General features: G+C 34.5%; 1 protein-coding gene and 1 long non-coding RNA gene across 2 annotated transcripts; one reads left to right on the top strand and one right to left on the bottom strand.

Moving 5' to 3' along the window:
* The first annotated feature begins 39 nt into the window (after positions 1-39).
* On the top strand, positions 40-10,759 carry LOC140049183 (uncharacterized). Its single transcript, XR_011845209.1, has 3 exons — positions 40-559; positions 4,160-4,204; positions 10,638-10,759. It is a non-coding gene; the product is annotated as an uncharacterized lncRNA (long non-coding RNA).
* LOC140049182 (uncharacterized) lies at positions 541-2,845 on the bottom strand. The gene is made up of 2 exons (XM_072094002.1): positions 2,811-2,845; positions 541-1,789 (listed from the first exon to the last, which is right to left on the bottom strand). The coding sequence occupies exon 2, from the start codon at positions 1,764-1,766 to the stop codon at positions 1,308-1,310; it is 459 nt and encodes a 152-aa protein (XP_071950103.1). The 5' UTR covers positions 1,767-1,789; positions 2,811-2,845; the 3' UTR covers positions 541-1,307.
* Positions 10,760-13,433: the final 2,674 nt, after the last annotated feature.

The following is a 13,433-nucleotide window of genomic DNA, read 5'->3' on the forward strand; positions in this document are numbered from 1 at the left end:
TAGGATAGGCTTAAGTTAGAAAAAAAATACATCTTATAACCACAATAATTCCCCTGTCGTAATCAGCTCCACAGTCGAGACCGAAGCCAATTAAACGTGCTATAAGCCTAAACAAAAATCATGTTTTGATGAAAAAATGATTCATATTGAAAAAAATAAACCCATTCAACCTATTCAATATCTATTAAAGCGGAAGTAAATAATATAAATTTTATAAATTAAAGCTATAATAAAGATGATAATATATTGAAAGCAATTAGAGGCCATGGTAGGGCAAATACATTGTGTAGAAAATCGACGAATCTGGATTCAAATAATATATAGACTAAATGCAAGGAATGTTTGGGGAAAAAAATGATCGATACTGGAAACCGGTTTACAGTAGTTTATAGTATAAACACATAACCATGTGCATTAATAGAGATAGTCTATGCAGTGTATATCAACGTAAGAACAGACGGCTGGATTAAAAAACAACCAAGACGTATCTTATGGAGACTAACCATTCAAAATTTCAAACCGTAGTAAAATCACGAGACAGAGCTGCTCAGTCTTAAATGTAAGTATACTTGTTTTAGAGAAACTGTTATTTATTATGATGTAGGCCTACTGTATCTAAGTTTATTCAGGTTTCCGTGACAATCCAGCACTTAGTAAAGTGATAGTGGGATGTATTTTAAGGCATCTATTTATATTCGGTCGTCATCGAAATTGTTCAACCCAAAAATACAGTATGGTAGTTTGTTCCATTTTAAGCAACGGTGTATGGAACGCGAGAAGTGCAATAAATGATTATTTGTTTTCTTCAGGTAGTCGTTGTTAGCGTAACAATAATGGTATATAGAACGCGAAAAATGCAGTAAAACGATTATTTGATATTTTCTGTACTCGCTGTTGATAGTCATTTAGTTCATTATTTTGTTGTTACAGGCCACTATGCTTATGTGTATTTGTTCTGAATTATGGTATAATAACAGTATGTGATTAATAATATTTAATTGAAGTTGTATTATTTTATTGTTCAAAATACATCAATAACTAACTCGTGAGGCCATTTCAGTTTCAGAGGAACTTATTTTTATTTCGCCAACTATACGCTAAAGCTTGTTACACAAAGCAATAGCATCATCTACCGTATATTTTGAATAATGAATATCATTTGTTAAGAAAAATGTATCCAGTATAGCTTGTTACACAAAGCAATAACATCATCTAACATATATTTTGAATAATGAATATCATTTGTTAAGAAAAATGTATGCAGTATAGGCCTAATTATAGCCTCAAAATCATAAGAAGATAGTATCTTATCTTGTGCACACAACGCATGATAACTCGTGGTTATCAACATATGGCGGACATTTGAGTGACCCACATTTTCCGACGGCAGGATAGATTACAAAGCCATTTTTATCCATTTTTGAATTATCCCTACTTTGAGGAGAGCCGTCGACGCAAAGGTATTCATGGGTGGCCTTGTGATGAGTACAACCACCCATTAATAAACCTTCGTACTCCTTGGTCCAGCCTTCAGGGCATGTACGTTTAGCTGGGATCATTATACTTGCTGATCGACCTTTTGCTAGACACACTGCGCAAGCTGGATCCGTGTCATGTACGTCATTCCACTGAGGGTATTGATCGGACGCCGTTTGGTACTCAGCACCATACACTTCAGCCCTATGAGAGCCGTTCGCCACCATTCGCTCGTCGTATTCAGGTTTCTCGGGTAAACACAGTGGGTTTGTACCAGCTCCAGTTTGCATAAAGTGCCCTCCTCCAAGATACCCTAAACATTATTATTCAAAACAGTAAAACAATAAACGTGGTAATCATAATGTAAGGTGTAACAAAATTGTCGGTGCCCAAATCCGACGCAACCATACAATTCCGGCCTAGAAATAGAATCTGCTTTTCATGTTGTAGTTGAGTATTTTTAACAAGCCGACACTTGTTATTACTTGATAATAGAGACTTTACGAAACACGATGGGAAGCCACAGGACGGTGCGATCATGAATAATTTATGCATGAGCTTTAACAAAGTAGGCGGAGCTTAGTGTGAAATTCCGTCGTCTTAACTTTTTGAGGACGATAAAGTTGCCATTTTCCCGTTTACGGAGAACGAATTGAACAAATATACATATAACCTTAAATATACAGTTCAAATTACACTTAAACGTTGAAAAAATATTTGAACTTAAAATTTAATTGTTTAACGAAATAACATTTTTATTGGGTTAAAATGGCTGTGTTAAAAGCAATACATTCTGCGAGGCGTTTGAATTCGATGCTCCTAGCTAGGAAGGCCTATGCTGTTCCACCAGAGCTAAGCGATTCAGAAGGGCCCACGCCGCAAGACACGGGAAGGGGAGAGGGATACTGTCGTTCATCGTCTTCGCGCAAGGGCTCGTAACTAATAAAGCGGCTATGTTGACTGTATATGATTTTGCGCTCTAGCGAACACAAGATATATTCATCGTCCTCCCCTAACCGTCGTTAGTTAAAAGTCCTTTAAAGTGAGGTGGACGACCCAAGGTGAAATGCGCTGGTGACGTTCGGGAAGTTTAAAGGCAAGGAGAGAGGGAGGGGCGATGAAACCGAAAATAAGTATAAAGTGTAAATAAAAATAATGTTCAAAACAACATTTTATCACAAGTTTTATGTAAATTCATAAATTACATTTTGTTCAACTTTTTATATATTCTGTACACATATAGGCCTAGTACTATGGGTTTGAATGGTGGATCTTATGAATAATAAAGCTGTTTGTGATTTTAAAATTAATAATATTGATTTATTTTCACTTACCAACGTATACGATTTCTGAAGAATTTGGGGTGCAGTCCTTCCGACCCCAATGAGTATACTCAGCATAATTGTTAAAGTTAGTTGTAAAAGCTGTAAATATTAAATTACATTATATTTATGACAGATATTCCTTCATATCATTACTCTTAAAGATATTATTGTCCCCCTCAAAAAATAATTCTTAACAAAATGTTTGTTGAATGTCCCATTTTAATGCAACATAATAGTTATCCACTTTGACCAAAAATTTGATCGGGAAAAAAATGCATTTACTTGAAAAAAAAACTGGTTTAAAGCAAAATTTTTTTTCTATTTGTTTTCTACTTATTTTAATTAATCTTAATTTTTCATGTTTTTGGGGACAATACATCTTTAGGGATGTAATTGTGAAATAGAAATATAACTGTAAATTTGTTACCAAATGTAATGCGAAATTTGACCAACCACAATCTCGCCCCCACCCCCCAACCCAGTGTGAGAAAAACTAAACAGCTATTACGAGTTAGATGTGAACATCCACTCTGGGAAGAAGACATTCCTTGGATGTACCGTAACGTCGATATTGAAGAACTCTTCTTCTTTCAGGGCTCAAATCTTAGTTACTTTAAACGCATTGGAACGATATAGAGTCATATGTTATCCCATCAGATCCTACGCAATACACTCTAGGGTAAGAGTTGAAAGACAGAATTTTTGCTGGATGGGGGAACTTGGTGGCCCCCAGCCTCCAGATCTGCTTCTGTAATAATTTACCTCCGCCAAGGAGGTATATGTAATCGATCGCGTGTGTTTGTTACTTGGCAAAAAAGAATTTTGCCAAGTATAGTATTTACTTTGTTTGTGTGTATGTTTGTTTGTTACTTGGCAAAAAGAATTTTGCCAAGTATAGTATTTTTTTGGTGTAGATAGGTAGCCTATATATTTCAGACCAGTCGACTGGCAGGGGCACCGCAAATCGGCACAGCTTCAAGACACTCCTCGACCATTATTCTGGTCAATCTTGATTTTAAAAAGGTCATTTTTTGCAATGGCGGGATTGTTTATATTAAAAAATTATTTAAACAAAATTATTAACCCCAGCAAGATTTTAACATGTAAAGCTAATACATAAAGCAAAAAAATGTATCTTTCAACATGCTCCCAATCAGTGGATATATTTTGCCAAGTACTTCACTCCGTTTCTGAGTGCTTTCATTTGTTTGTTTGCACGGTAGCGCCTACAGTATTCAAGTTATCGTTCTGGATTTTTGGGTGTAGATAGGTACATACTTTCAGACCATGCCTAATGAAAATCAATAAAATTGGTTTATCAATAACTTCACAAATAACAAAAATGATATTATTTTCAGACCGGCTAGAAGTGTTAAAAGATAGGAGACCATTTTCAAAATCCGGTAAGAAGTCTTAAAGTAATACGTAAAATAAAATTATATTTTCTCGAGAACTACTTGTCCAAAAAAAACTCATTTTGGACAAGAGGCAAGGGTTATAATTTGTGATTTGTAATCTTAAAACAATTTTTTAATGTACCGGCTTTTTCATACGAGTAGTTTAAAAAACCTATTTCTTTTCAAATTCACCCGTTTGTTTTTGGCGTTGCTGTTCTATTGTTATTCAAATTAAACTATTTTTAGTTGATAATTAGTTTTTTTAGTACCAGCCTGTTTCCTTACTTATTTCATTCTGTACATATGTATATACTTACAAAACATGCCTATTGATTTTCAGGAAAATTGATATATTGGTCATGTCACAAAAGCTTATCTTCAGTACGATATATTAAATACCACGCATTCTGTCTTCTTTTAACATGGACATATTCTTTGATATGGACCAAAATTAGTCGATTGGTCAAGAGGTTAAGCTTACTACATGGGTTAAGGCGGAGGCGCCGAAAATCGGCATAGCTTAAGATACTCCTCGATCATTATTCTGGTCAATCTTGATTTTAGAAAGGTCATTGTTGCAATGCCGGAATTGTTTGTATCAAGAAATTATGTAAACAAATTATTAACCCCAGCAGGATTTTAACCATGTAAAGCTAATACATAAAGCAAAAAATGTATTGTTAGTGCTATTGTTAGTCAACTGAAAGGCTTGTTATATAACCATTACACCAAACTCGCATACACATGCTCTGAGTGAAATTAGCCTAAATCAAACAGCATTAACACACACACAAACTTATATATATTTATATTTTCCCGGAGAAATCTTATGTAGGAGAATTTTACAGTAGGCGGAGGTATGCGCTCTCGGGTGGATTTCTAGTTGTGTAATAGTTTTGATAACTTATTAATGTTGTATTAGTTTAGAGCAAATCACGTCACATAACGTATCCACACTTAGAATTTTTAAGAGGTTATGATTTTCAGGCGTCCAAGTGATTGTAAAATAGGATATTCTCAGTGTAGAAATGGTTGATGAGAATAACAAACAGCACGCGGTCTAAAACTCGATAACTAATTGAAAATGATATATTTTTTGTAATTATTAAGAGCAATGTCACAATTAGATAATTTTTATTGTCTAAAAAAAACATAAATCAACACACAATCACAATACGCTTACCTTTGTCACCGAAAATGAAATTCCAGATTACTCCGTCATTGTTTTTAGAGGCCTTTATAATAATACAAAATATTATGATTAGTTTAATTCTTCACCATCCATAAGATAATTGATTTCAAGTATACATAAATTTGTCTTTTCAAAACTTTAATTAACGACTAACCGTGGCCTTATTACAAAGCTAAATCAAAACAAGAGTTTTCGGGCTAGAGCAAAACTATTATCATCAGTGCAAGTTAGAGTACTTGGACAAAGTAGATAGTATAAATAGACAAGCGCTGCTTGAGTGGACTTGAATAATTATAATAAAAAAGAGTTAATAAAAAGTCTTAATCTTGATTAAAATTCTTACCTTGGCTTCGGTTAGCAAAATCAGGCAATTTTCTTGTTGGTTCTTGGTTTGTACACCTTTAAAGCTGATGTAATGAAAATGTAAAACGTATTCTGTTTTTATAGGCCTACTAACAGCAGGTGCGCGGTCAGTAATTGGTGCTAGGTGTTGCAAAATAAATAAAATCATATTTCTAATAATATTGAAAATTAGTGTTCAAATAATATTTCTAATTAAAAACTAATCTGATTTAGTTCTTGAATACAAAAATGTGTACTGTTCCAGTTACATAATATAGTGTGTGTTTTGAAAGGTGTCCAAATTTCGTTTTTCCTCGAATATTTACTATTCAAATCTTAAAAATTTCACTCTAATTGGTTGAGTATTACTTTCCCGGAATTACTAGGGTCTAGAATACTAGTTCTTTTTCTGTTGGTACTCTTTTTGATATTCGTCGATGCAGAACAGAATCTTCTTTTCAATCATAATAATATATCCCACTTGTCACCAGAATCTGGAATAACTTACCCGGTGAAATTCGCAACAAGATATTTCTGTTAGTTAGTTAAACTATCTCAGTACTTATTTTTTAAATAGTTTTGATGATGCTTTAATTGTAAAATGTAATTTTGATGTGCTCTTTTCTGGGTTGACCAAATAGCATAGATGTTTAGCACCTGTTTGGTCTTTCCTTGCCGTTTATATTTTGTTTGTTTTTTCTATGTATGGCAGAAACTGAATAAAATTAAAAAATAAATAAAATATTTGGGAACATCACTACCATATGGGTACATCACACTTGTTTGTCAAACTAGTTTGATAGTGTATTAGACGGAGCTTTATAAGCTTAAAATTTTTTTCTTCACAGTGATATACCGTAATATATAAACGGTAATTAAGTAATGTTCATACCATCAATGTCTCATTAAATAATACCGTATCATTTACATCGCAGACGTTTGTACTAATTCAGTAACCAGTGATGAATTGATAAAGTTTTGCATAAGAAGCATTTAAAATGTTTTAAATAAGCGTGTTTCCACCTGAAATTTCATCAGAACAGAAATTACATAGGATACATAATCACAAAAATGTGATTGAAACATTATAAAAATCTTAAAATGTAAAAAAAAACACAAAAAACTGTATTAATAAAATATGTATTTTCTAAAATGGTGTCGCTCTGCTCTTTGAGATGCGCAAACGCAATTTTTTATGATTTTTGGAAGGGTTGATTACAGTATGTCAAACCTTTTCTGACTAAGGTTATACCACATCAGATTAACCATGGAACATTTCACTCATCCCTGTACCAAAGATTGTATAGCGCCGCTATACAATCTTTGCTTTAACCTTGTTATTTTATTATCTGTACTCAAAGTAACAAGTTTGTTCAAAAACACATTGCTTTCTTCTGTGATGTTTAGATCACCCGGTTTCTAGGTACTGTATGTTGTGAATAAACAGTAATTAAAATGTGAATAATTGTAATGATCATGGCATCTGTGATACCGTGAAAACTGCCAAAGTGGCTATGGATGAATGCAAATTCCAATGAGGCCTTTTTAACTGTTTGCATGTCAGTGTACTGTTATTGAACTGATATAGCCTTAGCCTTGAATATACAAACGACTGAACAACAACAACAAATTACCGTAACACCTCGAAAAGAAGCCCGTTTTTTTATTGCTCTTAGGTGGGCTTCTTTTCGAGATAGGCTTCTTTTCGAAAGTACTTTTGCAAACTGTAGAGGGGGCTTCTTTTCGAAATGAATGCTGTAAATTTTGTGAATTTCTACTACAAACTATAATATGACTTTTGAGACATTTTTTCAACCATGAAATTATGTTTAATATACCAATTAAAAAACAATATAAAAAGCAAAAAACAGTCCTATGATTCACCGTCAAATACACTCATTTCGTTATCATCGTCATAAATGTATGATAAACACGATCATACATATTAATTATTATCATCAGTCTTCATCAGAAGTATCTGGCATTAAATTATCCTACTACAGTAACTCTTAATGTTTGTATTGTTTATTTCTGTTCCTTTGACTCAGTTAATGAACCTATATTGTAGTCTATCTCGAAAAGAAGCCCATACTATCTTGAAAAGAAGCCCAGGGGCTTCATTTCGAGATGGGCTTCTATTCGAGAGTACTTTTGCAAACTGTAGAGGGGGGGCTTCTTTTCGAGATGGGCTTCTTTTTGAGGTTAAGCCCATGGGCTTCTTTTCGAGGTTTTACGGTATACGAATAATGAACGAATAATTAATGTTTCTCTGAAAGGCTTACTTGCGAAAAGTAGGTAAGCGGGGCCGTTGTACAGCGGTCTTTAATTGGAGAGAGTCTTTAACTTGATGGAGACACTGTATTTGGGAATATCACTACCATATTTGGGTACTTTTTTGTCAAACTAGTTTGATAGTGTAGACGGAGCTTTATAAGCTTAGAATTTTGTTTTCTTCATAGTGATACTGAGTTTTTTTCTAAACGGTAATTATGTAATTGTCATATCATAATGTCTCATTTAATAAAACCGTACTTCACCCGGTTTCTAAGTACTGTATGTTGTGAATAAACACAATAATTAAAATGTGAATAATTGTAATAATCGTGGCATCTGTGATACCGCGAAAACTGCCAAGGTAGGTAAGCGGGGCCGCGGTACAGTGGTCTTTTATGGGAGGGAGTCTTTAACTTGAGGGAGACAATTTATTTTTAGTCGTATACAACGCAACATATGTCGGTCTGTTGGTCGGTCGGTCAGTAAACACTAATTCAAATTTGAGCCCGCGACTGCAGCCATGTACAGTATATGGCCTTGTTTAAGCACGTGAAAGAAAACAAAGTCAAGTGGATAGAATGAATGCAAATACAAATGATGCCTTTTAAACTTTCCGCGTGCCAATATTTATTGAACTTATATAACCCTAAATTATTTTAAATATACAAACTTCTGAACAACCACAACAAATTTAAGAAAATATTATTGGTTTATTATTTCAACCAATATTTACTTTTGTACCAAAATAACATGCATCATATTTGTTTGGCCAAATTGCAAGAATCGCGACCCTAGTAATGGCGCCAATTCCGTGAAAGTAATTTTAGATTTATTTTGAATAGTAAATATTCGAGGAAAACTAAAATTTGGTCACCTTTCAAAACACACACTATATTATGTAACTGGAACAGTACACATTTTCGTATTCAATAACAAAACTAAATCAGATATACGTTTTAATTATAAATATTAGAGTAGGCCTATTCAAACTTCTAACAAATCAGAAAAAACTAATTTGTGCGTGTATAGGTGTATTATTTCAACCGATATTAACTTTTGTACCAAAATAACATGCATCATTATTTTGGGCCAAATTCCAAGAACTACGACCCTAGTAAAGGCGCCGATTCCGAGAAAGTAATACACAACCAATTAGAGTGAAATTTTAGATTTGATTTGAATAGTAAATATTTGAGGAAATCAAACATTTGGAATTGGAATTATGGCACAAAGGTGCATGAACCATGTTTTATCTGCCACGTTTCAAAACAAATATTCAAAGTATTCAATAACAAAACTCAGATACGTTTTAATTATAAATGTTAGAGTAGTATAATAAGTAGTATTAGTTTCAATATAATTATATTCGACAGGCTATACAGGGCCTTCAGTATACTTGTTTCTTTCTTAAGCGTGGTTCCCACTAGAACGCAACGCAACGTAACGCAGCGACGTATCGACGCAAAGTGTTGTATTGCGTAATCACAAGTGGGAACTGACATGCAACAGTGCTGGAAACATCGCAGGTTTGATTTCACGCAGGCGGGGGCAAGCACAATTATTGGAAGGGAATTTTCTTACGTTGCGTAGGTTGCGTTACGTTGCGTCGCTAGTGGGAACCACGCTTTACTGGAAAAACAATGAAAAGACGTCGTCGATAATGAGGTGGTGCACACATTTGAGAGAGAGATAACGTATACTGTAGGCATAAAATTGACCATGTGTATCATACTTTTACCTTTTTATTACTTATTGGTAATTGTCCGCCAATCAATATAAACACTGTGTTTCTTCTTCCTCTATTGGTCATCCCATTCCGAAATTTTGAAGCAATAAGAAAAATGGCCTATGCTCAAGACAGTTGTTATGTGCACAATAAATTAAAATACGATGAAAGTTCTTTCTAAATTGGTCAACTTTATTAATGCCATAGCTTGAGCGCCTTTCACCGATCGAGCGACTTTCTATGAGAAGAAGAAGTCGTGTCACATAAGAATATAATAAACGGCTCTGATTGTTAAGCTTTGGTTCCCACTAGGGCGTACCGCGTAATTTTACCAATCACAAGCTATGGATAATCCAAACTGATGCTTGTCATGGTCAACTCGCTTGCGTTGTCTAGTGGGAACCAAGCTTTAGCGCTATCTGCCATTCATTTTAATACTGCACGCCTTTATATTGGGACCGGTGATATTTATTTCCGTACACAAGTCCTCCTCATGAAACATCACAAAATAAACATGAATATTCATTAGTCATATCCATATCCAAGGTGTGATGTAAGAATTGAGCTAACTACAATTCGCTAATGCGAACAATGCTTTCTGTTGAGCCGTCTGTTTTTGTCGAATCGATTAGACAAATCCCATGAGCAACTTATTTTTACTTTATGGTGATAATAGTGAGAGAGATTATTTAGAGGGTTAGGTTTTAGTTATATTTAGGAAGTAGTTCGGCTATCTTTCACATAAGTGGTCCCCAACTTATGTACGAAAAAAAAATCACGACCCGTAATTCAACTGTGTTTCACGTACAGTAAGCCTTATGCGAAATTTTGTAACTAGACTGGAGAGATTTGAATGAAACCTAGCCACAATGACCCTAACTCATGATTTTGTTTTCACGAAACAGTATGCTAAGACAGTACCGAAACCATCAGTAAAATCAAGCATTTCGAGAAGAAACGTAACTGATGTTTCCCATGAAGATGAGAGTGTTTGGCCATTTTCAACGAATGGAAACATGTCGTCGAATTCTTCCATATTCCCGTACAACGGTTGTAGCAGTGAACGACGGTATCAAGGTATATGCATGTACATACAACTGATTTCGAAAAAAGTAAAACGCAATGGCTGATGTAAAACGGAATTTGAATCATAATATAAACTTGTTGTATATATAGCATGATAATTTAAATTTTCCAGATCAACCTAACGTTTTAAGCAATACTGGGTTATCGCCTGTAATGTTATCTGGTAATCGTTACAAACAGTATCAAAGACCTAGTCCAGGATTCGCTGTAGCACCACGTCTGCGTCTGCCAAAGAAACCAGTACCACAACCTAAAGGAGCCAGGTCAATGCCTGGCTCTTCAATTATTCGTTATAACAGACAGCGAGGTGGTCACCCACAGTTAAGGTGAGTTTCAGTACAAGCATGTACCTTTAACTGTCATGAAACACGTATAGAACGCCGTTACTTCCTTCTTCGGCTCTTTTACCATTACGTTCGGCACTTTCACCATTTCATACGGCTCTGGTAAAAGAGCCGTATAAAATGATGACAGAGCCAAATGGTAAAGGGCCGAATAGTAAACGAGCCGAATAAGGCAGTAACGGCGTTCCATAGACACGTCTGAGACTGCAGATGACCAATAAGCATAACACAATGTCTAAAATAAAATCATTGGTCGTCGAAAAAACAATAAAAATGCATAATTACAACCTGTTTAGTTACCATAGGCATAATATTAAAAGGATGCTGATCAGTATTTTTATTTAAACAGCCGGTCACTGCCAACTCAAACAATCACGACGCCCAGGTCACATTGTAGAACTAGTACAAACTCTTCTGATGGCTTCCAAGAAGGCAGGCTTCAAAGTCGATTACCCGCTCGGCGCGAAAGGCTTTTGTCAGCAAGGGAACCCCACAACGAAGGTCCAAGGATAGTATATACTTTTGGAAATATGCAAGTGTATGAAGACTGAAGGCCATTTGGCGCTAGTTCCGTTTCGCACCTGTTTTTATTTCGACTTCCTTTTGACTCCAAATTGTTAAGCAACTTATTGTGAATACCACACCTTAAAATTGGGCCTCATAAGTACTTTTATGAAGAAGAATCACACAAAAAGTAACAAATAAATCCTTAAATTGATGATTTTACAGACATGTTTCTCGCATGCCGTTCGCCGCGAATTTAGCATACTCGAAGTTCAATATTTTCGTTTCTATGGAGCGCCAAAAGAGCAACAACAATAGATGGTTAAAACCTCAGTGGAATGCGTCTTCTTTTAATGCATTTATTATTGAAATACACGTTTAATTTTAATATATTTTGTCAATAAAAATGCTGTAACATTTTACTGCTAATAATTTGCTGTTTTCAAATAGCAACCAACCCTAGGCCTAAGAGTAAGACTAAGACTAAGAGGCACATTATTTAGATTAAGGTATAGGCCTACCCCTACAGTACATGTAATATGATGATGAATTTGTCGATTTTTATTCCTAAAAGCTCCTGCAAAAACCATGTACAGTATCAACAGTAATATTTTTGTTGCATTGACATTGACAAAATATGATAAAATTGAACGTAATTTTCACCAATAAATGCATTAAATTTACGAAATTTACTGAGTTTTTAGCCCTCTATTATGATTGCTCTTTTGGCGCTCCATAGAAGCAACAACATTGAACATGGAGTATGCGAAATTCACGAACCGATGTGCGAGAAACACGTCTGTAAATTCATCAATTTAAAGGATTTACTTTTTACTTTTTGTGTGATCTCCTTCGTAAAAGTATTTTTGAGGCCTAATTCTAAGGTGTGGTACTCACGATAAAGTTACTTAACCAATTTTGAGTCGAAATAAACGACAGGTGCGAAACGGAACTAGCGCCGGCCATTTATAAGTAATTAATATTATTATAATGTAGATATATTTTTAAAATCTTAGCCTTTAAACCGCCATTGGAAGGACCGAGAGCCTTCCAATATCATTCGTGCAATATAATAGGATAGGCTTAAGTTAGAAAAAAAATACATCTTATAACCACAATAATTCCCCTGTCGTAATCAGCTCCACAGTCGAGACCGAAGCCAATTAAACGTGCTATAAGCCTAAACAAAAATCATGTTTTGATGAAAAAATGATTCATATTGAAAAAAATAAACCCATTCAACCTATTCAATATCTATTAAAGCGGAAGTAAATAATATAAATTTTATAAATTAAAGCTATAATAAAGATGATAATATATTGAAAGCAATTAGAGGCCATGGTAGGGCAAATACATTGTGTAGAAAATCGACGAATCTGGATTCAAATAATATATAGACTAAATGCAAGGAATGTTTGGGGAAAAAAAATGATCGATACTGGAAACCGGTTTACAGTAGTTTATAGTATAAACACATAACCATGTGCATTAATAGAGATAGTCTATGCAGTGTATATCAACGTAAGAACAGACGGCTGGATTAAAAAACAACCAAGACGTATCTTATGGAGACTAACCATTCAAAATGTCAAACCGTAGTAAAATCACGAGACGGAGCTGCTCAGTCTTAAATGTAAGTATACTTGGAGAAACTGTTATTTATTATGATGTAGGCCTACTGTATCTAAGTTTATTCAGGTTTCCGTGACAATCCAGCACTTAGTAAAGTGATAGTGGGATGTATTTTAAGGCATCTATTTATATTCG

The sequence above is a fragment of the Antedon mediterranea genome, chromosome 5 (genome assembly GCF_964355755.1).
Source record: "Antedon mediterranea chromosome 5, ecAntMedi1.1, whole genome shotgun sequence".
Classification (NCBI taxonomy): domain Eukaryota; kingdom Metazoa; phylum Echinodermata; class Crinoidea; order Comatulida; family Antedonidae; genus Antedon; species Antedon mediterranea.